This window comes from Eubalaena glacialis, chromosome X (genome assembly GCF_028564815.1).
Source record: "Eubalaena glacialis isolate mEubGla1 chromosome X, mEubGla1.1.hap2.+ XY, whole genome shotgun sequence".
In the NCBI taxonomy this organism is placed as follows: Eukaryota; Metazoa; Chordata; class Mammalia; order Artiodactyla; family Balaenidae; genus Eubalaena; species Eubalaena glacialis.
The window spans coordinates 136,356,147-136,381,883 of NC_083736.1; the positions used below are offsets into that span (position 1 = coordinate 136,356,147).

General features: G+C 47.1%; 1 protein-coding gene and 1 pseudogene across 1 annotated transcript; both read right to left on the minus strand.

The window, feature by feature from the left end:
- Positions 1–10,649: 10,649 nt before the first annotated feature.
- Positions 10,650–11,498, minus strand: LOC133081946 (melanoma-associated antigen 10-like). Its single transcript, XM_061178253.1, has one exon. The coding sequence runs from the start codon at positions 11,496–11,498 to the stop codon at positions 10,650–10,652; it is 849 nt and encodes a 282-aa protein (XP_061034236.1).
- Positions 11,499–16,835: 5,337 nt separating this feature from the next.
- Positions 16,836–20,289, minus strand: LOC133081947 (homeobox protein Hox-D1-like; annotated as a pseudogene).
- Positions 20,290–25,737: the final 5,448 nt, after the last annotated feature.

Below are 25,737 nucleotides of genomic sequence, written 5' to 3' on the forward strand. Positions count from 1 at the left end.
CACAGTTAGAAGCGGTGAAGCTGGAATTCCAAGCCAGGCCTTTTCAGCTCCAATGTACGTGTTTGAAACAGTTATATAGATATAGATATATAGATACCTGACTTCTTCAGGGCAGGCAGGTAGGCTGGAGACCCAGGGAAGAGTTAATGTTACAGCTTGAGTCCGAACGCAGTCTGGAGGCAGAATTTCTTCCTCTTGGAGGGACTTCAGTCTTTTCTCTTAAGACCTTCAACTCTTTGGACGCAGTGCACTCAGATTATGGAAAATAATCAGCTTTATTTATAGTTCACTGATTCAAATGTTAATCACATCTAAAAATACCTTCACAGCAACATCTAGAGACATGTTTAACCAAGCAACTGGGCAGTACAGCCCAGCCAAGTTGACACATAAAATCAACCACCATACTCCCTGACTGTATTTTCATTGTAAAGAATTCAAACAATGGGAAGTGTAGAGAAGAAATACCGAGAGTCACACTCCCACCTCTGTCCCCTACCCTCCAGAGATGAACACTGTCAACCTCTCAGTGAACATCCTTCCAGAGCTCTGCCTATTCCTTTAACATTCATACATATAAACATATATATATATATATATAAAATTTGGTTTATTTTATTTAAATGGGATCATTCTATAAGTATTGTTTGTGTCTTGTTTTCCCTCTTGATTGGTAAGTCACATATATTTATCTTTTATTTTTTTACTTGGACAAAACATTTATTCAGTGCTTACAATATTAGGTGATACAATTGAGTAAAAAGCAAAAGTCCATCTTTGACCCCCTTCCTGAACCTCGCCCTCTTCCTCAAAGGTAAACACTGTTATCGTTTGGTGTGTACACATGCAAACTTTGGACACAATATTACACACGGAGCTGAAGATGACAGAGTGTGACTCTGCATCCCCTTCATGTGCTCTATTCTTCTCCATCCTTACCCCTGCATAATTTATGTCAAGAATGGCATGTTATGACATTGAGATTATGTCATGAGACAAAGTCTGTCGGAGTCCAGCTCCAACAGGATCCAGGATACCCCAAAAGGATGGACAGCGTCGGCGATGAACAACAGGAAGGAGACTGAGACTCGTGGACTCAGCCAAGTAAAAATAGCACCATCTCGTGCTTTCTTTATTTCATATACTCATATATAGATTACAGTAGAATTACATAAATCATTAACATACATTGTAATACTATTGTTTTGAGTCGAAAGAATGAGTCATTTTGAACCCACAAAGATTTCCTTAAAAGATTACGTAAACCATACCTTTTAGTTTCTAGATTTTCTCATAAGATAAATTCCAAGGTTACCATTACGTACAGTACATGTTCTAAGAATTATTCTTGGTGGTTAACCAACCTTAACACCTAAGTCTAAATATATCCTTACGTTCTATATGTTCCCCTAGCCCCCACATAGCTTTTCCTACATGGACATTCCTTATATATAATGCCATTAAAATATCTAAAATATATTTTACAATTTCTATTTTGAATATTGCTACTCAAAGGCAATTTAATATAGCAACAAACAATATTAGGATCCCAATAATCTATTAAAAAATAACTTTCCAAATTATTTCTATTTGTCCCTAATCTAGAACATACCTGTTCACCAGTTAATTGATCAAATATCATTAAACTACCATTAATATTGAACCACAAATTATTATTATCATCATAAACACCCTCATATGGCCATATCTCTAGGGAGGATGGTGTTTTCCAAAGAAACATTTCCCTATGTCCAGATCTAGTCACTGTTTCCCAACGTCCCTCTTTAGGCACCGGGCCTTGCCATACAGTACTCAAAGGGGGAGTCAGGGTAGTTTTTCTTCATCTAGGAAATCTAAGAATTTTCCTTGGGGCAAATCCTGCCACACTTAAATTTACATATATAGAAATTATAAGTATTGCTTTTATCAGGAGTGTAGTCCACCTTCCACGTGCAGTTCCGCCTTGCAGTTCCGCACTGGAGCGCCCCATGACCTTGTCATGGCGTTGCAGCGTCTGGATGGCTTCCAACAAAAGTCTATATTAATAAGAGAGAAGCTTGTTTGTCTTGCAAGTGTGACACTATGAAGCATATGAGAAGCGTTAAGACTATTCCTGTGGAGGACTGTCAGTGACTGACGGCTGTAAGAATCACCCTTTCCTTTCAAACCTGGGGCCAGGAGCTATTAGCTCCCAGGTTGGGGGACGGGTATATAAAGGTCAAGAATAATTTTTCAACCAGAAAGCCAAGACTTTGTTTTACTGTGTGGATTTATTACACAATTATCTGCAGGAACTTTCCAACAGCAGATATCAGGGGAAGGGAGGATTTTGAGATGGGGAGCTTATCCTGGGTTATCAGGATGGGCCTTAAATCCAATCACAACTGTCCTTATAAGACAGAAGCAGAGGAGATCTCTCTCTCTCTCTCTCTCTCTCTCTCTCACACACACACACACACACACACACACACATACATACAGAGGAGAAGGTGTTGTGAAGGAGCACAAAGAGATTGGAAGATGCTGACCTTGAAGGCTGACCTTGAAGTGATGCAGACACAAGGCAAGGAATGCTGGCAGCCAACAGAAGCTGGAAGAGGCAAAGAAGAATTCTACTCTAGAGCCTCCAGAGGTAGCTCAGCCCTGTCAACCTTGGATTCAGCTCAGTGATAATAATTTTGAATTTCTGGCCTCCAGAACTGTGATAGAATAAATTTCTGTTGTTTTATACCACCCAGTTTGTGGCAATTCGTTACAGCAGCCATAGAAAACTCATACAGGACCAAGTCTAACTGTTAAGTGTCAGCCACAACTTCCATACACACCTAGTGTGTCAGTGCTAAATGTCAGATGGTCACAGAGGAGGTAGGAGCTTTGGAGAGGCAATTGCCAACATGCTTGGATCCACAGGCTCCAGGGGTAGGAACAATGCATAAAGATTTTGACCTTGGGGATCTCCCTGAGACTGAGGAATGGGAAGAGAAATTAAAGGGGAATCTGAGGACTTGGATCAATGTTTACTCCCCTGTGAGTGGTTTGTGAGGAAGACAAAGGAAGGCAACAGTGAATAGAGTTACAGGGCCCTCATTCTTTAAGCGAGCACTCTAGGGGAGAGGCTTGGTCAGAGGCCAATGATTCGAGGGACCATATTAATAAATTCTTAATTAATTAGTGGCACTTTGGCAGAATCTTAAAGCTGTAATGAATCTGCCATCACTGTGGTGCACAAGAAATCTAGGGGACATGGGATGGCTATGCATGGCAGGATGCTGGGAAAATGGAGACAGAGACTGACTGGAGATCAAGATGCCCTAGACCACCTCAGAGGCCACCTATGGTTGTATGTAAGGCTCAGGGGAAAGGGGGAAGACATAGAAATATTCACTGCTATTTGTACTCTGTTTAATGCCCTTTAAATCAATCTTATGAACTTTAAAGGAACCAGTTAATAATAATAACTTTAGAAAGACAAATGGCCAAGATTCCTCTGAATGAATATTCCCTTGTTAGTTTTGGATTTGACAAAGTAACTTTCCCCAAACCTTTAAACATTGGCTACAAAACTAATCAAACACTCCTAAGCATTTAAGGAAAATTACCTGTATATCGGACTGTCTTTACTGTTTCAAATACCCTTAAAAGCCTGGAGGAGAGAAGCTTTAACTGTCAGGCTCACAGAGACAGGGGGCTAGATTCCAAGTCTGTGACCGCACTAGGACCTCCCACCAGCAGAGGGCAGTGGTCCAGACAGCGCGGCCTCTTGACTGGCCGAGGGAGGAAGGCTCTGAGAAGTGATGGGGATGCCGCTAAGCCTGTTGCAGCCGCTCACAAGCCTGAACGGCTCAGGAAGTGCTTTCCCCACAGGATGCTGGGGAACAGAAGGTGTTTCTCCTCGATTCCTGCAGGGAATACGTGTGCGCGGTACACATACCGTCCAAACGGGGGCGGATCACAACCCGTCCGGATGTCCCAACCAGAGTTAAAGTGGGCTTGCCGAGGCAGCTCTGGGGAGTTGCTCTGGGCGGCGATGGATTCAGCCAGGTTATAACGCTCTGGAACAGCTTTTTCCCATTGAGAACACTCAGGGAGGAAGACAAGATCCGATGCAGCATTGCGGCTGGAGAGGCGTGGAGGCGGGAGGAGCGGAGACACCCAGTACAGGGAGCCCTCCACATCCCAAAGGAAGAAGTTGCATTCCTTTTTCCTTTGTTTCTCTTTTGGGAAATCCTGTTAGTGCTCTTTTCCTCACGGTTTCCACTTCTTTGTCTTCCTGGGAGAGTTACTCAGTGTTAACTTTCAGCTATCTAATTTAGTCATCAACGGTGTCATTCCTTCTATCGGAATATTTTATTTTATTTTATTTTATTTTTGGCTGCATTGGGTCTTCATTGCTGCGCTGGACTTTCTCTAGTTGCCACTAGCGGGGGCTACTCTTCCTTGCGGTGCGCGGGCTTCTCGTTGCAGTGGCTTCTCTTGTTGTAGAGCGCGGGCTCTAGGCGCTGAGGCTTCAGTAGTTGCAACACGCAGGCTCAGTAGTTATGGCACGCGGGCCCTAGAGCATGCAGGCCTCAGTAGTTGCGGTGTGCAGACCCTAGAGTACACAGGCTTAAGTAGTTGTGGCGCGCAGGCTCAGTAGTTATGGCACACGGGCTTAGTTGCTCCGCAGCATGTGGGATCTTCCTGGACCAGGGATTGAACCCGTGTCCCCTGCATTGGGAGGCGTATTCTTAACCACTGAGCCACCAGGGAACCAGAATATTTTCTCAATTCAGGCAACATAATTTTTAAATTTCAAGAATTCCCATGACTTCTTTTCAAATTACCCTCTAGTATTCTCCAGGTTAGTTAGTTAAATATGTCCCTAGTCTGTTGTTAGTGGCAACAAAGACACTGCTCCCAGAAGGCTTCTGGAGTGAGCATTGACCTTGGCAGCAACCTAGAGGAGACTCCCTGATTTGACATTGCAACCCATGCAGGGATAGGGCACTGAAGCTGTCACTGCAGAGAATGGACAGCTAATGGTGTTGGTGCGTTTAAGATTTTAGTTCTTTGACTAGCCTGTCCAGGGCCTAGAAGCTGTCTGGGCTGGCTACCTATTAGCTTCAAGGGCCCAAATACCTGTGGCCATAGAACCTCAATACTTAATTTGCAAAGTGAACAAACATGCTCAAAGTGAAATCTTTTGGAGGCTAACTAGGTCTGGCATTTTCAGACTTGGCTAAGGAAATACTGTTTTTGGCAAAGGCCACCCACACCCTGAGGAATTCTTGAACCACCATTCAGTCACCCAGGGAAATTCCCCCTATGCTTCCAGTTGTCCCTTAGCTTCTCCTTTCCTCCTCATGTCCTTGGGGCTGAGGTTTTAGATGTAATCGGTGCATGTTCCTTATTAGGGGAAGGACACTTAAGACTCCCTTTATGGAATATTGGTTATGAAAGCTATTTTCATTTTCTTTAAGAGATACGGATTTAAGTTTAAGCTGTCCCTGAAGTGTGGACTTTAAGATTTGTGACTCATTTCTTTACAGAAGTGAGCGAAACTTTTTGTATACCGCTCCCCAGCCTCTCTGAGATCCGGATGTGAGGAAGTACTGCAAGTAGTCATCGTGCCCTATGGCCTCCAGTGCAACCTGGAGCTTCTCGATGCCTCATGCAGTAGGCCAGAGCCCCTCCCTGACCCCCAGAAATCCATCTGCCATGGCCAGCAGCCTCCACCAGATCACAGCAGCCCCAGCGCCTCCCCCTCTCAGCATCACTTATGCCCCTCGTGGCCAGGTGGCTCCTCCCCACCCCCCCCACTACATCCCCCCATACACCCTCCCCCACCCACCAGCTGCTGGCGCTCCGCTCTGGGCCCTGGAAGCCAGGCGCCCCCCCATGCGTAGAGGTCAGACTGTCTCTCTCACCTCCCCACACCGGGGAGTCCTCCCCCGAGCACCCCCAGAGCCAGGGGCTCTCGCCTCTCGCACCCCAGACGCAGAGCCCACCCCTCTTGCCCCCGCCCACCCTGGAGCCGGAGCCCCGTTCCTGCCACGAGCATCCTGCCCCGCACCCCACCCCGCGCCCCGGCAGGAGCTCCCCCAACGCCTACCGCACCCGCGCCCGGGAGTCCTCCCCATCGACCCGCGCCTCCGCCAGGAGTAGCTCCGCCTTCCTCCCGCCACACGCAGCAGCCGTTAGCCCTCCCCTCCTGTCTCGGCCCGGGGTGGGGGGGTGGGGGGGTGGGGGGGTGGCCCGCCCGTCGCGTCGTCCCCACCCCCACAGCCAGTCGTCCTCTCCTCTGGCCCCCAAAGCCGGCCCCACCCGCCCAGGTGGAAGCCCTCCGCTCCGGACACCCCCACGCTTAGCCATTAGCCCCACCCTCTGCACCCCGACTCCAGAACGCCACCCACAAGCGACCCCGGCAGCCAGCGGTCCTGTCCTGGGACCGGCACACTGGGGGACCCTTCCCCCAGCCCCCCTTCAGCCCGCTGCCCTCCGCCGCCCCTCCCCCACTCCCAATCGAGCACCCCATACCCCTCCCCCCACCCCCACTCCTTCCCAGCGCCCCCGGTACCTGCGGAGTCCAGCCCCCGGCAAAGCCCCCGCCTGTCTCCTGACCTTCTCTGACTCTGTGGATGACGCCGGAGTCCCGCTCAGAAGGGGCTGAAGAGCTCGTCTCAGCAGTGCAGCCAGAAACCGTGCAGCCGACTGTCCCAGGCACTCTGTGCGAGCGCCACGTGGGTTTCCGGGTGCTCCCGGAAGCCCGAGGAAGATGAGGGAGAACGTTCTAGACGTCTCCTTACACAGAAGGTGGTTGGATCAGAAGAGCACGTGAGGAGGCGCTTTGCTACCGAAGCAGCAGTAGCCATGCGCACTGAGGGCCTGAGGTCCCAAGGCTTGGCGCCTCCGGAAGCAAAAGACACGCCCATTGGCCTTCCACCAATAGGAAGGCCTCCCTGCAAGGCTGCCGAGTTGGAGGAGCAAACTTGGAGACGGAGAGACCATTGTGGCAAATACGTCAGTTTGTCTTTACAGGTGGTTTTGTACTGTGAATGATAATGTCAGAAACCTATTGTTTTTCCTTTTTCTTCTTTTTTTAATTTTTGAATTTTATTTTATTTTTTTATACAGCAGGTTCTTATTATTATACATTTTATACATATTAGTGTACATATGTCAATCCCAATCCCCCAATTCATCAAACCACCACCCCCCCGCCCCCAACACTTTCCCACCTTGGTGTCCACACATTTGTGCTCTACATCTGTCTATTTCTGTCCTGCAAACCGGTTCATCTGTACCATTTTTCTAGGTTCCACATATGTGCATTAATATATGATATTTGTTTCTCTCTTTCTGACTTCCTTCACTCTGTATGACAGTCTCTAGATCCATCCACGTCTCTACAAATGACCCAATTTCGTTCCTTTGTACTGCTCAGTAATAAATAGTAATAAAGCTCTTCTTTATATGGACTGATTTCTTGTCTAGTTGTATCAACTAGCCATCTTCTCACATGGCAGAAGAGGATGAGGCAGCTGTCTGGGGTCTCTTTTATAAGGGAGCTAGTCTCATTCATGAGGGCTCCCCCCTCATGAGCTAATCACTTCCCAGGGCCCCACCTCCAAATCCCATCCCTTTGGGGGTTAGAATTTAACAGGTGAATGAGGGGGAGAGGTTTACAAATATTCAGTCTATAGCACTGTCTGTCCATCTATTTTTGCTCCTATGTTCCCTTTTTCCTGTCTGAAATAATCAACTTTTTCAGTTACATTTTAACTTATCTACTGCCTTTTTAGGCAATTATCAGTTTTCGCTAAAACTTTACAATTCACCTATGAAATGGAAGAGAAACCCTCACCATGTCTGCGTCTGCAAAGTGCCTACCCTACCCTCTCACTGGAGAGGTGTCCCATGGGTGCTGAGCAGGAATCTGACTCTGGACCCCCACCCTCACCCCCAGCAGCCCTTTCCCTCCATTGCCCACAGCAGAGGCCAGACTCAGCTGAAACTTTCAGGGAAATTTATTAAACAAAAACATTGACTGAAACCATTGAACAGAGGGCATGATAACACAGAGAGGGACTTCTAACGGCCACTGGACCCCACGGGTCCCACCCCCCCCAGGGTCCCCAACAATATGCCTCTGCTACACCCCACCCGGCGGCCCTCCATCCCCCCACAGTCTCCCTTCCTGAGGGCCCCACGGGTGGCCTCTAGCCAGGACGATGGGTACTGGCAATGCCTGCTCCCTGCAGGGAAGCCCCTCCCCCTATGGCCCATATGCCTGGGGCCTGGCCCTGCCCTATGGTGGGCACAGGACAGTCCCACAGCAGGGCACGCACCACTGAGCCGACGACGTGGTGTCCCTAGGAACAACCGGGTGGGCATTAATTGTACTGCTAATTACTTTCACATTTCCAAGTAAATTCCTATTGCAGTGCTGTGTTATCTAGGTTGGGATCACAAACTATGAGGGAATGTTTCCCAATTGATTTTACAAATACCAAAATTCAGCCTTGTATCGGATAAGTACAAATATATGTGATCAATACCGTTCACAAACGTAGAAACTGAAGCTTATTAAATATTATTATTAATATACAGAAATCAGTTGCATTTGTATACACTAACAACAAAGTATCAGAAAGAGAAATTAAGGAAACTATCTCATTTACCATTGCATCAAAAGGATAGAATACCTAGGAATAAACCTACCTAAGGAGGCAAAAGACCTGTACACTGAAAACTATGACAGTAATGAAAGAAACTGAAGACAACACAAACAGATGGACAGATAACATTGCATTCTTGAATTAGAAGCATCAGTATTGTTAAAATGACCATACTACTCAAGTCAACCTACAGAACTGCAATCAGTGCAATTCCTATGAAAATACCCTTGGCATTTTTCAGAGAACTTGAACAAATAATTTAAATTTTTCTATGGAAACACAAAAGACCCTGAAGAGCCAAAACAATCTTGAGAAAGAACAACAGAGCTGGAGGAATCATGCTCCCTGACTTCACACTACAGTATAAAGCTACAGTAATCAAAACAGTATGGTACTGGCACAGAAACAGACAAATAGATCAATGGAACAGGATAGAAAGCAAAGAAATAAACGCACGCACCTATGGTCAATTAATTTACAATGAAGGAGGCAGGAATACAGTATACACTGGAGAAAAGACAGTCTCTTCAATAAGTGGTGCTGAGAGAACTGAACAGCTACATGTAAAAGAATGAAATTAGACCATTGTCTAACAGCATATACAAAAATAAACGCAAAATAGGGTAAAGGCCAAAATGTAAGACCGGATACTATAAAACTCCTAGAGGGAAACATAGGCAGAACACTCTTTGACATAAATCGCAGCAACATTTTTTTGGATCTATCTCCTAAGGAAAAGAAGTAAAAGCAAAAATAAACAAATGAGACCTAACTAAACTTAAAAGCTTTTTTGCACAACAAAGGAAACCACTGACAAAACTAAAAGACAACCTATTGAATGGGAGAAAATATTTGCAGCTGAAGTGACTGACAAAGGATTAATATCCAACATATATAAACAGCTCATACAACTCAACATCAAGAAAACAAACAACCCGATTAAAAACATGGGCAGAAGAACTGAATAGACATTTTTTCAAGGAGAAAATGCAGATGGCCAACAGGCACATGAAATGATCCTCCACATCGCTAATCATCAGGCAACTGCAAATCAAATCCACAAAGAGATATCACCTCACACCTAGTCAGAATGGCTATCATCAAAAAGAACACAAATAACAAATGTAGGCAAGGATGTGGAGAAAAGGGAACCCTTGTACGCTGTTGGGAGAATGTAGATTGGTGCAGCCACTGGGGAAAACAGCATGGAGGTTTCTCAAAAAACTAATAACAAAACTACCATATGACCCTGCAATTCCACTCCTGGGTATATATCCCCCCCAAAACCCCACTAATTCAAAAAGATCCATGCACCCCAATGCTCATAGAAGCATTATTTACAATTGCAAAGATATGGAAGCTACCTAAGTGTCCATCGACAGATGAATAGATAAAGAACAGGTACTATATATGTACAATGGGCTACTACTCAGCCATAAAAAAGGAACAAACTTTTGCCTTTTGCAGCAACATGGATGGACTTGGAGGGCAATATGCTAAGTGAAATAAGGCAGACAGAGAATGACAAATACTGCACGATATCACTCATATGTGGAATCTAAAAAATACAACAAACTAGTGAATATAACAAAAAAGAAGCAGACTCAAAGATACAGAGAACAAACTAGTGGTTACCAGTAGGGATGAGGGAGGGGCACTACAGGGGTGGAGGAGCGGGAGGCACAAACTTTTGGGTGTAAGACAGGCTACAAGGATGTATTGTACAACATGGGGAATAGAGCCAATATTTGGTAATAACTGTAAATTGAATGTAACCTTTAAAAATTGTATAAAAAATAAAAAGTATTGGCATTTAAAAAATCTTCTATGAAAAAGAACAACATTTGAAAAATCACTAAAGGAAACAGATGAATTTCCATGTCATCATAGAGAACAGGAAAACAAAGTTCTACACACCGGGTTCCCCCAACTCGCCCGGGCCCTCACTACTTAGAAGGGTGACCGCTCCCTCTTCAAACTCAGAGTGAAGGATCAGCCTCCCTTCCTGCCCCACGGGAGAAGCTGCTGGACGTGGGCCTGGAAGGAGCCTGGCTGCTGCTCTGGCTCAGCCTCTGCACACAGGGATGGGAAGGACCTGGGATCCCATCCACTGGCCCTGAGCAGATACTCCAGGACCTGCCACTTGCTGGCCTCCGCGTGGGCCCGGGGACCCCACAGGAACTCGTAAAGGGCGGGGTCGCTGTGGGGCACCTGCCGGTACTCCACGTAGCCCTCCTGCACCCACACTTTGGTGAGGAGCTCCCTGGGCTCCCCATAGATGCAGTGCTGCTTCCCTGCATACACCCCCATGATGCTCAGCAATTCCCAGACCTCCTCCTCAGGGGCGCGGTCACCGTCCAAGGTGATCAGGCACAGAATCAGCACCAGGAGGCCGGCCTTGGGCATGCTCTGCCCATCGCTCAGCACTGCATCACAGGTGAGGCCCAGGGTGGGGATGAGGACGTAGGTGCACTCGCGGGGGTCCACCTCCTTCACGTCCACGCCAAACACCAGCTGCATGCACTCGGAGGCTCGGCTGAAGACCACGGGGAAGTGGTCCTGATGGTCACGGAGGACCATGTTCAGCATCTCCGCCTTGGAGATCGGCTCCTTGGTGCGATACTTGAGGAGCAGGAACGCCACCAGGTCAGCCTTCAGCACAGTAAGTGCCTCCTGGGGCAAGGACTCGGCATAGGCGGAGAAGGAGGGGGCGACGGGGGAGGAGGAGGACGAGGGGGATGCGGCCTCCTCCCCCGCAGCCCCGAACAGCTGCGCCTCCACCGGGCCCTGGGCCTGGACTGGGTCCTGAAGGTCTGCCTCAGGCTGGCGCAGCTCACTCATCTCGACCAGGGGCCTGATGACTGGGGTCGGGCCGCCGACGGGAGTCTGGGCAGGGGTGACAGGTAGGGACCACGGACCTGGTGGAGAGAGGGGGTGTGAGCGGCCTCGGTGGAGACACGCACCCTGGGCAGCTCTGACAAAGGCCACTTACAGGGCTCGCCTGGAGGGGTGCCCTCGGGCCTCACAGGGGCGCTCCTCCTGGGCGGCCTGTCCCCTGCCAACCTGAAGAAGGACGCGAGGTGGCTCCTCAGGGTGCAGCCAGCACAGCCCCAGGTACCGACCGGGGCTGAGAGGGGTGTGGGGAGGTGCGGTGACGGGCCTTGTGGGGTCCCCTCTGTTCTGGGAGGGGGAGCCCCTGGGTACACACTCAGGGCACACACCTCACCTTGACTCCTGGCGCTGCTTGGGCCCACGCACTGCAACTAGAGAAGCCCACGCACCGCAACGAAAGATCCCGCATGCCGTGGGACCTGACGCAGCCAAATAAATAAATAAATATTTTTTAAAAAACCTAAAAATTGAACTGCCACACGACCCAGCAATTCCAATCATGGGTATATGTCTGCAAAAAACAAAAACACTGATACGTGCACCCCAATGTTCACAGCAGCATTATTTACAATTGCCAAGATATGGAATCAACCTAAGTGTCCATCAACAGATGAATGGATAAAGATGTGGTTTAAACACACACACACACACACACACACACACACACACACACACACACACACACACAATGGAATACTACACAGCCATAAAAAAGAATGACATTTTTCCATTTGCAGCAACATGGATGGACTTGGAGGGCATTATGCTAAGTGAAATGAGTCAGAGAAAGACAAATACTGTGTTATCTCACTTATATGTGGAATCTAAAAAATACAACAAACTAGTGAATATAACATAAAAGAAGCAGATTCACAGATATAGAGAACAAGCTAGTGGTTACCAGTGGGGAGAGGGAAGGGGGAAGGGGCACGATAGGCGTAGGGTATTAAGAGGTACAAACTACTATGTATAAAATAAGCTACAAGGATATATTGTAAAACAAGGGGAATATAGCCAATATTTTATAATAACTGTGAATGGAGTATAACCTTTAAAAATTGTAAATCACTATATTGTATGCCTGTAACACATAATATTGTATAGCAACAATACTTCAATTAAAAAAATGAGTTTTCTGAATTGGTTTTGGGGTTTCTAGAATTAGCTCTCTAATCTGATCCGATCTAAAGCTGCTAATGACTCTATTTGTAGTAAAGACAGCATTGATAGTCCATGGCAATAGAAATATGCATAATATCTCCTCTGGATACTCCTAATCAACCACTTGTAAGAAGTGCTGAGGACTTCCCTGGTGGTGCCGTGGTTAAGAATCCGCCTGCCAATGCAGAGGACACAGGTTCAAGCCCTGGTCCCGGAAGATCCCACATGCCGCAGAGCAACTAAGCCCGTGCGCCACAACTACTGAGCCTGCGCTCCACAGCCCGCGAGCCACAGCTACTGAGCCCACGTGCCACAACTACTGAAGCCTGTGTGCCTAGAGCCCGTGCTCCACAACAAGAAAAGCCACCGCAGTGAAAAGCCCACACACCGCAACCAAGAGCAGCCCCCGCTCGCCACCACTAGAGAAAGCCCATGTGCAGCAACGAAGACCCAACACAGTCAAAAATAAATAAATAAAATAAATTTATTAAAACATAAAAAAATAAATAATAAATAAAGTATCAGTGGCTCCCATGGGACGTAGACGGGGTCCCTTGGCCTGCATTCCGGGCCCCGCCTGGCATGGCTCCTGAAAACATTGCCGCCTTGATGTTTTCTTCCTCTCATCCTATCCCCCAACATGGGCAGATGTCTAACCAAGGGCCTGGCTCAGAGAAAGAGCTCATAAAACGGTAGCCTACTTACATTTCATGAGGCTTCACTTGTAGGCTTGGTTTCTGCAGGGGCCACTTGGCTTGGTTCTCCCTTGTTGAAGCTATCTGTCCCCACAGATGGGGTCTACACAAAGCCCACAGCATATTGACCAGAATATGTGTGAAAGTCAGCTTGTATAGACAAACAGATCCCTGCCTGACTATGCAGACCAGAGCTGCCTCTGCCCTCCCCCGCTCCTAACTCAGCTTACAGAACAGCCTCTGAACAAATTACAACCACAGGTTCAAGCCTTGGGGTTTGAGACGGATTATGGAGTTTTTCTTTCTTCTAATGCCTCCTCAAGAATGAACTCATGTCCTGCAGCATTGAACAGGGGATTTGAATCCCTAAAGCAGGTCAGTGAGGTCAGAACCTCAACCTACCTGCACAGGTGTTATTTGCCAGACAGTGTTGATCCGAGGCTGGCCTCCCCCACCTGTCTGCTGGTGCCTGTTCAGGGAAGGTAACAAACATGGTGGGTGATGGGGAACCCACATGTTTAGGGCGCTGATATCACTCTTGACGCCGCAGCTGACAATCGGCAGATGCCTCGCACTGGCCTTTGGAATACCTGCCCTTTTGCTACTTCCCTTCAGCCTGAACAGCAAGCATTATGGAAAGCCACATCACTGAGAATTCTGCTGCCCTGTCACGAATTGGAAGTCGTGAGTTGCAGCTGTATCAGAGACAAGCAAACGACTAAAGCAGTGAGTTGTAATTTCTTCATATCCTTCCAAAAGTTGTCTTTTTAAAAGTTATATCACTTCTATAGGTGTTATTGGTAAGAGTTCAAGCAGAGAGAACCTGTAGCGTGTACGTGTGTGTGAATGTGTATATACATCTACTCCCAAGCCCTACCTAACGTCTGAATCCCCCTCTAAGAAAACCACTGAATAGAAATTACCCATCACATCCATCTCCAGAAAGACAAAAGCTGTTCTCCGGAGGCACCTCCCCAAGCTCAAATATTTAAAGGTGGATCCATGTTGGAACAAGTATCAGTACTTCCTTCTTTTTTCCCCCCTAACTTTTTAGTTCATTCCTTTTAAATGGTTGAATAATAGGTCATTGTATAGATATACAGCATTTTTACTATTCATCAACTGTTGTACATTTGGGTTTATATTGGTATAAATTGGTACATTGCTATATATATATATATCAGGTGTGAGCAACAGAATATCTGAAGATTAGATCAGAAAAGTCATGGAGAGGCAGTCATGGAGGACCAGAATAACCTAGCCTTTCCTTCCTGATGTAGTCCCTAAGGGCCCTTCCAGCTCCAACATCACATGCATCCAAAAGCAAAGGTGGAAGGGAAGATGGAAGGAGCAGTTCACATTACGTTATAAATGAAACAAAACATAAGTGTGGACAAATCCACCAGCATGCCTTTTGTTTCCTTCAGTTCCTCCACCAGCCTGACATCTCCCAGGAAACTGGGTCACAGTGTATTGGCTACCTCCAATGTGCCAGGCAGTGTGGCAGTCCTTGACATGATTCAGGAATTAAACACCATGGTGAGGCCTGAAAGGTTTCTTAAGAGGACAGCTTCAATTTATTCACAACTAATTTGAAAGTAACTGGTTTGGGGTCCCTAGAACAGAAGTGGCATTACTTACAACAGCTGTTTCTCTGAGAGCGTCACAGGAAGCTGCCTGTCTGACTCTTCTCACTGGTACTCCTTCCCTGTAGGGGACTGCCTTTGCAGGTGCTGGGTTATGTTGTCTACCCTGGGCTACTGACAGCCAGTGCCAGAAAGCAACATGCATCCTCAAGCGCCAGGGAAGCAGATGTATGGGAAAACCCAGAGCTGGGCTCAGAAGAGCAGAGAAATGATGGAACTATGTAGAGGCTGGTCGCAAATATGAGTACTCCTGTTGATATGACTTTTCCACTCCGGCCAAGGCTCCCAGTTACCTCTCAAATAACAGCACGATGAGTTGGATGGGCAGCAAAAACACATGCCCTGTCCTGCCTGATTCATACATCACGGAAGGGTGGTGGAAAGATGTAAATGAGTATTTGGGGCTGAGCAGCAGACGTCAGGATGTTGATCTACTTATTTATCTAAATGAGAAGAGGCTAAGGAATAGCAAAAGACTGGTTTCAAATTGTTACTGTGACCCCTGTGATCTGAAATGGCAGCACAAGTGAGTGGAAGAATGAAATGCAAGTTATACCCTGCAATTCGGCTGCTGGAGGCTTAAGTCATGGGAAGGGAGACCATCCATGTGTTCTGTCAAAGACTCCAGAAATAGCGCTCCCTAACTACCACTATTTGGCTTGGGCTCAATCAAAAGCCAGAATCTCAAGCCTACTGTGCCCTGTTGCTTGCTCTAGCAAATGAGATCATCTCCGTGATCCACTGTGTAAACTGCAATGTGCTGGTAAGCAGTTACCATTGTTATTATGATAACAATATTTATGCATGCCACAGTAGGCCATCGGAGCCATTTACTACATTCAGGATGTTAAGGCGCTTCACCAGAATTGGCCACTGGGTGGCGGCAGAGAAAGTAAGAACACTCGACAGAAGCAACAGTGCCCTCTGGAGCGTCGGAGGACCTGAGGGCTTCTGGGCCTCCATCAAGGATGAGGATAGCCACACACCACGTACTGCAGGGGGCTGAGTGTTTCAAATGCATCACAGCGCTCTGGAGTACAAGTTCCAGCCCTGTTTTACAAACTTGCCCAGTTCAGTCAGTTTAATGAGCTGACTGACTTAATCCAGTGTCTGGTGAGGTGAGGATCTGCTGAGTTAATAAGCAGTCACTTGGCATTTACTATGTGCCAGGCACTGCTGTATGTGCTTTACAGATATTACCTGGTTTTGTCCTCGTAACTGCCCCGTGAGGTAGGTGCTATTGCTGTCCACAGTTTACAGATGAGGGAACTGAGGCACAGAGAGGTCAGAAGCTTACACGAGATCACACAGCCAGGAAGTGGCAGAGTCAGGATTCGAATCCGGGCTGGCTGGATTCAGAGCCCCTGCTCACAGCCATGTACTTTGCTGCCTCCTTTAAACCTAAGTCTGGCTAAATATTCTCACTCAAAAACAAACCCTTTTTCTTTTTTTTTGGTAGCACATTCTGTAATTTTTATTACAAAAAGAAGTTCAAACCCTTTATATGGTATGACATTAAATGTCACCTATGAGTTCATTGCAAGCAAACCTCTCAAAAAACGTACATACTATATATATTTACATTCAAGTTTGAGTAGCTGGTGTCAAGGTATAGTTCAGGATCTCTACCCACCCTGTGGATTTGTTCAGCTACTAACTAAACAGCGACTGTATCTTCACTCGGGCACATGGAGAGGTAGAACCTGCTTTTTAAAGAAAACGAACAAACAAAGAAACAAACACAAAACCTGTAGCGCAAACGTGAAGATCATCGTTGAAGCAGCTTGTGCATCAAGGAGGCCCTGACTGTAGCTAGCTCTGGTCATCTCAAGACTACACGGAGTCTTGTCTCTTAAAGTAAAACCAGATGAAACTTTGGGTGGACGCTCTTCCGAGCACATCAGGCGGTTGGGAGAGCTCAGCACCGAGAACTGCACGCGGCTAAGTTAGGCAACATGGCAGCAGGGCTAGGCTGGCGGCTGGGCCCCTTTTCCCCGATAAGACACAGTTAATACACACATCAGTGGCTTTAGAGGCTGCAAATTAACACCCATCTGTACACCCTCAGCTCCGAACTCAGAAGCCACCAAGATACTTCCTCTCCCAAGTGAACCCTCCATTATTTCTGCCAGGCCCGCCTCCATCGCAAATTGAGCTAACGAGTCCAGATAGGGGCGGGGTGGCCTGTGAGTTCCGCAGGCCACGGTTCCTCAGCCTCGTGACTGAAGCTCATGAAGGTGCTTGGGCCTGAAAAGGCTCCCCGGGTTCTGGCCAGACTCAGTGGGGCTCGTTCCGGAGAGGGGAAGCTGCAGGGAAGTCACGGTGGTGGCCGAGGGCAGAAGCCCTTCTCGTCTCGTTCCCTTTTCTTCTGTTTCATCCTGCGGTTCTGGAACCGGATTTTGACTTGGGTGTCGCGCAGCTGCAACGAGTTGGCTATCTGGATGCGTCGGGCCCGAGTTAAGTACTTAGGGAAATGAAAGCCCTTCTCGAGTTCTGTTCGTTGCTGGGGGCTGAAGTCCGTGCGGATCGCGCTGCAGGAGCTGGCGAATTTGCTTTGCTTCGGGGGGGGGGCGTTCCTCTTCACTGTCGTCCACTCGAACGTGCTGAAGGCGGCGGGGAGGCCGCGGGACGGGGCGCGGACTTGGGGCAGGCGCCGCGGGCGCGGGACGCGGTCTGGAAGGCCCCGGAGTGGCCCTCGGCCGGCTCTTCGAGACACGCCGGGAAGGGGGCGGGCCCGCCGAAGGCCCCGCGCAGTCCGCCCGGCTGCTGAGGAGGAAGGAGCCGCCGCCCGGGAAGACGGCCGAGGCGGCGTAGCGGACGTGCGCCCCGCCGTCGCCGGCCGGCCGCGCGCGCGCGCACCGGAAGTCGTACGCGGGCCCGGGCCCCGGGGGACCGTAGTCCGCGCCCCCAGCCGCGGCAGGAGCGGCGCCCGGCTCCTCGTCGGTCCCCTCCGGGGGGGCACGGCGCGTACGCGGCCGGGGGCGGCGCGGGAGGCCGCGCCGGAGCGGCCGGGGGCAGGCGGCTCACGAAGGCGCCGTCGCCGCTGCCCAGGGCCAAGGCCGGCTGCGGGGCCACTGGCCGGGCGTCGGCGCGGCGGAACTTGGGCGCGAAGCTCAGCACGTCGCCGCCGCCCCTGCCGCTGCCGCACGACACGTAGCGCAGGCAGGAGCGCAGGGTTCCAGCCCACCCACCTGAGCGCGGCGGCCGGGCCCCGGTGAGGGGCCCGCAGGACAGCCGGGGTCTGCGCCGCTCCGCCTTCCCTCTCTAGCCGAGCTGCCCTCACTGAGCCATGGCCAGGAACAAGCACATTTGTAATTATCAGTGTTTGTCGTCTGTGTGCCTTGACACTTCTGGAAGCCTAGAGAAGGAACTCTGTTGTGTGCCCGCACCTCCTATGAGATGGTGAGCTGCAGAGTTCACACGTCATGCTCCGTGGTCCTGGTGCCCATCATGGGCCTTGGCACCCAGCAGAAGATCGGAAAGTGCCTCACAGCCCACGCGATCTGGTTGCATCAACTTTATTTGGCCTCCCACACGTGTAACACGTCAACACGACCATAAACACAAAGCAGGAGCAGTAACACGAGTACACCTCTCTAAACGTCTTTAGAAGAGGTGCCTGATCCTTACGCAGCCAACGTAGACAGAACCGTTTTAGCCCACGTGTAACTTGAAAACGTCACATCTTTCGTGAAAACCAGATCCGTGCTGTGAAAGAACCAAATGATGGCAAGAGAGAGCGCCTCACAGAGTGAGCAAGTTGAGACACTGTCCTCCAAGCGGTGGAGGGACGGAGGTGGTGCTTAGGAAGAAATGACCAACCAGGCGCAAGAGGAAGGCAAGTTAAGCTTGGGGCTGGCGGTGGGGTGGAATGCGCTACAGTATCCCGATGCTTACAGAAGTGTGAGATGGAGCCCCTTCCTAAAATATCCCCCAGCAAACCCAAATGTTTACACATCCAGTTGCTTTAAATGTAGTCCGAATGAGCTGAGTTTGACCCTTTAGAGCCTGCCTTCTTTGCCTACCCTGCAAAACTGTACCCCAAGCCTGCTGGGCGTAGATAGGATAACCCTGAGGCTATAAGACTCCAAGCCACTGCTGCCTTTTGGAGCTCTCTGACCCAAAGACTCCCACTGTGCCGAGAGGTGGCCTCACTCTCTGATCCCTCCTCTCCCCTGGGACTTCCCTTGCGTCTTGCCCTTCTGGGTGGTGAGCCTTTGCCGTTATCTCTGCAAGGTCTCTCGCTGTGAGGGACTTCCCTTCACATGCCATCCTGTCAAAGTACTGCCCACATAAAGCTTGTCTTATGCTGCTGCCATGTTATGGTCATAACCAGCCCCCAGATCCTCAAACTCACAAACACTTCGGTATGAAAGGGTCTAGAATCAGCTTTAAAAGTAACATACACCAGATTGTTAGTTGTGGTCATTTCGGAAGATGGGGCTGAATTGTGAAGAAACTCTGTAAAGGGAGAACTATGATTTGTCTGAAGTTTTAGGATTTTTTTCAGCAAGAGTGCGTGCACTATTACCATTCTACTTACAATACTTGAGTAACTCTAACAGAAAGAGTAGCTGTGTGTTAGTCAGCTAAAGTAACTGTGAGTTGACACAACAGGGAAAACCTGAAATTTGAATGGCTTAACACAATACAAGTTTATTTTTGGTGCACATAAGCTCTGACTTTTTTTGGTGGGGGCTCTCTGCTCTCAGGGGGCCCAAGTTTCCAGGCTGTTTCCCTTTTGGAGTTCCACCACAGGATTGCCATGTTTGCTGCTGAGTGAACGAAAGCACAGAAATGGCACGTTGGCTCTGGATGTGACAAGTAATGCTCCCACTCATATCCCGATGGCAACGGCTGGTCACATGACCCTTCCTGACTACAAGTGGACTGGCCATGTAGCATCCCCTGTGTCCAGGATGGGGGAAAGGAAGACAAGATATGGACGAGCACTGGTAGTCTCTCCCATACGGTGTGACTTAGTAGGTGCTTACTTAAGCGTGACCGTTATAATTCGTTAGGACAACAAGCTTCTTCATTTCTTGGAGGGGTTTCTGAGAAGGCCAGATCTGCCTTGCTATCCTCCAAATATTTAAGTGCCTCCTGTATGACAGATGTTTTCACACACAGTATCACACCTCATTTTAAGAGGATCATATAAATATCAGCCGGGTGGATTTGCGCTTCACCACATAGTAGCTTTCTGCACGTACTTCCCTTTGCAGTACCGTCTGTCATGCTGACTGTAATGTCAGTTGGCTGGGAATGGTCTCCTTCCTTTTGATGCAAAGGTAAAATCTCAGCCTGGGAGTCTCAGCCGCCTCCACAGGGCGGAACGTGCCTGAGCACCGGCACAGCTGCCCTCGGGCACCCTGACAGCCGCGACCTTCCTGTGGGGCAGGGACCAGACGAGAGGCCATGGAAGGATGGTTAATCCTTTTTTCTCTTAAAAGCTGAGCTACCAAGGAACTATGTTTCACCTCCTCGGAGGATCCCACGGTTTTCAAGAGTTCAACCTGAGTAGATGTTGGCTCCGCAGTGACTTCCGTGGTCCTTCCTCATGTACCATTTAGGACGGAGGCTTTGGGTGACCTAGGTAAGCTCATGCATCTGTGCGTGGGTTCAGTGGCCAGTTTCAAAGACGACACCCCATTAAAATCCTGCTGCAAATGTCAGGGAGGTTTCAAAAACCCTCTCTCTCAATTCAGGGCTATCTCCAAAGAACCAGTCGATTACGTGGCAAATCAGACTACTCACAAACCCAATTGCAAAACATTTTGAGAAAGCGTTGAAGTTGCCCAGAAGGATTACCAGGTGTCTAAAGGTTATTATCCGAAGTCAAAGGGACTGTCGGTGTCAGAGGGGCTCCGGAGTGAGGGATGGGAGAGTCGGAGGATTCTCCTGCAGGGAGTAGGAATGCTCTGCGTCGGGGGAGGGCAGGAGATCCTGTGCAGCCCTCAGAAGGGGCAGCAGGTGGTCAGCAGGTTCAGGTTCCAGAGCCTGACAGGAGGGCACATGGGGGAAGAGCAGGGGCAGGGTGCTGTCACAGGGGAAGGTGCTGGGGCTGGACAGACATGCTGGAACCTCAGCCCTCAAAGACCCTGGGACTCGGGCAGGAGGACCTCAGGTTAATAAAGCTCACAGGCAGCACTGAGGTCGTCTTTGATTCTCGTTGTCGCCTTTCTTGGGCCTGCTTTTTGTCAACTGAAAGACACCGTGTAGCACTGAGAAGAGCAATGAGTCGCCAGTCAGGAGGTCGGCCACGGGCCGGGGGTGGGTGGGAGCAGCGTGGGCTCGAGAGGAAGTCAGACCACGGCTCTGGTCCCCACCCCGTCACTTAGCAGCACATGATCCTGGGAAGATTCCCAAGCCCCGTGGCCTCAGGTTCTTCACCTGTGAAGCGAGTGGGTGTGACGAGCCGTGTCTTGTAGGGCTGCAGGGATGCGTGTGAGCTTCGTAAAGCAGCTCACAGGACCTGGCGTCTGTGGGAACGTTGACGATGGGCAGTTATTTCTCATATTGTTTGGATCACAGACCCTTCCCCTCTCTCCTCTGGGATTTTACTTTTATTGTCCTGTTCAACACAGTCTTGAGTCTCCTCCAGAGGTTTCTCACGTTCTGTTGTTTAGCTTTGGTTGTTGATACTGTGTTTTTCATTAGTTTCATTTTTCCCTTCTCTAGTTTGCGAGGGTTGATTCTGGGAGCAGAAGACAGCAGTCTACACTTCATCGCCATCGTGGCAGTTACAGGTAAGGCCCTAAACCTGTAAATAATTTAAGCAGACTTGACACCTTTACAACAGTCTGTTCCCCAGAAATGAATGTGATATACTGCTTGACTTATTTGTGACTTTTTTTTTTTTTTACCTGAATCTATCAGTAAATTTGTATAGTAGCCTCCATTAAGATCTTATATACTTTTGTTAGGTTTCTTCTTAGGTAATTTTTGGATTTTGTCGCTGTTGCGAATGGGATAGTTTCTATTATATCTTCTAAATAGTTGGTGCTTTTTGTGTGTGTGTGGCAAGGCTCTTGGTTGTGATCTTCCATACAGTATTTCTCTGGTCTCTTATTAACTCGAGTATTCCATGTACTGATTTCTTGGAATTCTCTAGGTAGATGACCATATTGTCCCAAAATATTATCTCTTTTTCAATATTCATACTTCTCATTTACTTTGATATGCATAGTTCTGACTGTGTGTTCCAGTGATCTTTTGTATTGTAGAGGGGAGAGCATACATCTATGTCTTGTCCCTGTCTTTAATGGGAGTGCATCAAACATTTCACATTTAAGTATGTTTGCTGTAGATATTAGGAAGGGGAAGTTCCCTTCTAATCTTAATTTGCTAAAAGTTGTACTCATGTTGAATTGCTTTCAGAGGCTTTTTCCATACCCACTGACACGCTTCAATGTTTTCTCCTAATTTGTTATTGTGGAGAATTACAGTTGAACTATTTTCTAGTTTAAATCATATTTTCATTCTTTAGCCACACCTGTCTGTTCATTTAACTCACTGCTACATTGAATATGCTATTAGTTTGCGTAGGATATTTGCTATTGTGTGGGTGAACTTGGCTCAAGTGTTCTGTTCAGGAGTGGGGTACTCATCTGGCTTTATAGTCAAGCAGAGCTAGTCTGGGAAAATAAGTTAAATCACTTCCCAGTTTTTTTATGCTTTGGAAGACTTTACTTAAGATGGTGATTAGTTTTTCCTGACCATTGGTAGAATTGGCCACCCAAAATGCCTGTCCTGGAGCATTTGCGGGTAGCTTGGGTGTTGAATACAGTTCAAGTTTGTATTGTTTAAAGTTTTCTATTTCTTTATGGACCGATTTGGTCTTTTTTTTTTTTTAATATTGTCCATTTCACCCAGGATTTCAAATTTAATTGCATGATATTTATAATAAAACTTTTATTACAGAAACTGTGAAACACATACAATAGTAGAGAATAGTATAACGAACCCAATATACTTGGCACCCAGCATCAATAATCTTCAGTACATGGCCAGTCTGGTTCCAGTGTACCCTCACCTTCCCCACATCTCTGCCAATAGAATACTGTGAAGGTAGTCCAAGACATCACGCTATTTCATCTCTAAGTATGTCAGTATGCATTTCTAAAAGACCAGGAATCTTTTATACAACATAAACCCAAAACAATGATCATTCCTAAAAATTTAAATAAGTTTTAACTTCACCAAATATCTAGTCATTTTTCACATTCACCTTATACATTAAAAAATGTTTTTTAGTTTGTTTGGATCACAAATATGGTCTATATATTGTGATTTTTTTTTTGGTTAGGTCCCTTAAGTCTTTTTTAATCAGTAGGTTTCCCCTGTACCACCTTTTTTTTCCTTGTAGTTTTTTTGTTGTTGTTGAAAAAAAATCAGGTCTTGTACTTTGTCAAGTTTCCCGTTATATGGATCATGTGGAATGAAACACTTTGGTGTCATTTAACATGTACTGTGGCCCCTCAATAGTTCTTTAAGTTGGTAGTTACGGGTAGGAGCTTGATTAACTTGTTTGTTTATTTACAAGACTGCTACATAGGTGATGCTATGCACTTCCATTAGGAAGAACATAATGTTTGCTGTCCTTTGTGCTGAAGTTGGCAGTCATTGATGATCATCACCTTCATTTATCCATTGGGGGTTGCAGAGGGGTAATTTTCAAATTCTCTCATTCATTTGTAGTTTATTACCTGAAATACTTTCATATGTAGAAACTTTTCCTTGTCCACCATTTGCTTATCTTGAGGGAATCATATAACATACTTGCTGTGTCTTTACATCACTTAAATATCTTTTGCATCTATATTTTATACAGTTTTAACTTATCTTGTTTACTTGTTATTTTTTCTTTAATATCTGGTCATATTTTCAAAAAAAGTCTGTTTCATAAATATTTTCAAATAATTGGCATTTGTTTGTTGGCCTTACTCTTTTCTAATTCATTATTTCTACACTTATCTTCATTATTTCCTACCTTCTACTACTTAAGGTTTAATATAATGTTCATTACCTAGCTTCTTGAATTTCTTGGGTGATTTAAAGATTTCTTCTTTTCTAATGCATCTAGTTAAGGCTATATATTGCCCTTTGAGTACCATTTTGGCTCTACTGCACAGGTCGTACTATATAACTTCATGTGTATTGCTTGAATTGTTTTACAAGTTGACTAAATCACTCTATTACTTACGTTATTAGAATTTTTTCAATATATATCAGAAAACTAGGGAGTGTAAAAATTATTTTTGAGAAGGCTGTGAAGATGATGATGAGAGATATGTTATTTGGGGGAAGTTTCAGAGCCCGGGGGTATTTTATTTTATTATTATTATTATTATTAATTACAGAAGAGACGATCATATTTAACTGCTGGTGACAGAGCTGGGTTTATCCCAGTAATGCAAAGAAGTTTAACACTAGAAGATCAATCAATATAATTGGCCACATGTAAAGTCAGGGATTGTCCAGGGAAATAGAAAGCACTGTAAATATTTAACACAGAGGGAATTTAATGCAGGGGATTGGTTACACAAGTGATAGAGAAGCCAAGCAGTGGAGACTTGGGAAACCCATTTATTAGCAACACAAGAAAATCACTCTCACGTCTAGCATGGAAGGACCAAGAGAGGAGATAGTGTTGCTGGAACCTGGGTGTTGGATTCAACAGGATCTGGAGCCATGATGGGTCAATCTGATGGTGGCTGAAGCCATGGAGAATACATAACCATTGAAGGAGAAGCCACCTGATGCAGAGGAAGGAGAAAATCTCTGACTGCTCTATCTTCCAGGGTTCTAATCTCTTGATGGTATTTCCAGTTAGCTGAACCAAAATGGCAGCCACATGTTGGCTAGTTTGAGTTGCAGCCTGCAGGGGTCAGCCCCTGTATAATCTAGAGCAGAGCAATGAGGAATGAGGGGTGCATCTGGGAATGAGTAAGCCCAGGATTGCCTTATTACAATAACAGATTGAATGAGAAAAATCAGATCTAAATCGACACAGGCAAGTATCTAATAGACATCGACATCCATTCATCGTAAAAAGAAGTGTTAGTCCAAAGTATTCAACTGGGATTACGAGTTTTGGGGAGGAAGACCAGAGAGATAAAGTGCCATTCTTATGACATTATATCAAGGGTACATACTATCAACATGATTTATCACTGTTGATATTTACCGTGATCACCGAGCTGAGGTAGTGTTTGTCAGGTTTTCTCCCCTCTTGAGCTCAGGTGTAGAAGTAAGGAAGAGAAGGAAGAGAGGAATCTAGCACTTGGATCATTTCCTAAATAACCAGCCCAGGAATCAGTGCTAACTGTGGCTAACTTGTCACATGGATTACAACCCAACACAAAAAAATCAGCCCTACTTCCTGCAGTGTAAGAGAAATCTTCCACCATGGAAAACAATCAATAGGATCACAGTGTGTATAGAGAAGATATGGGGGTTTGTGTCCAACTTAGAGGGGCCCTGAATATCAGAGTAAGGGGTGTGGACCTTATTTTATGGGTGGTGGAGAATTAAGCAGCAGAGTGACATGATCACATCTGGGCTCTTCTCATCCTTCTTAGTTCCTTTTGGGTGTGGGGTTTGGATCTGTTTTCTCATATACTGCCTGTCTGCCAACTTTCCTCACGGAGTATGAGGAAGGCTTAAACGTTTTCAGTTTGAAGT

Coding starts and splice junctions, on each gene's coding strand:
- LOC133081946 (XM_061178253.1), bottom strand. CDS start 11,498: ATGAGTGAGCTGCGCCAGCCTGAGGCAGACCTTCAGGACCCAGTCCAG.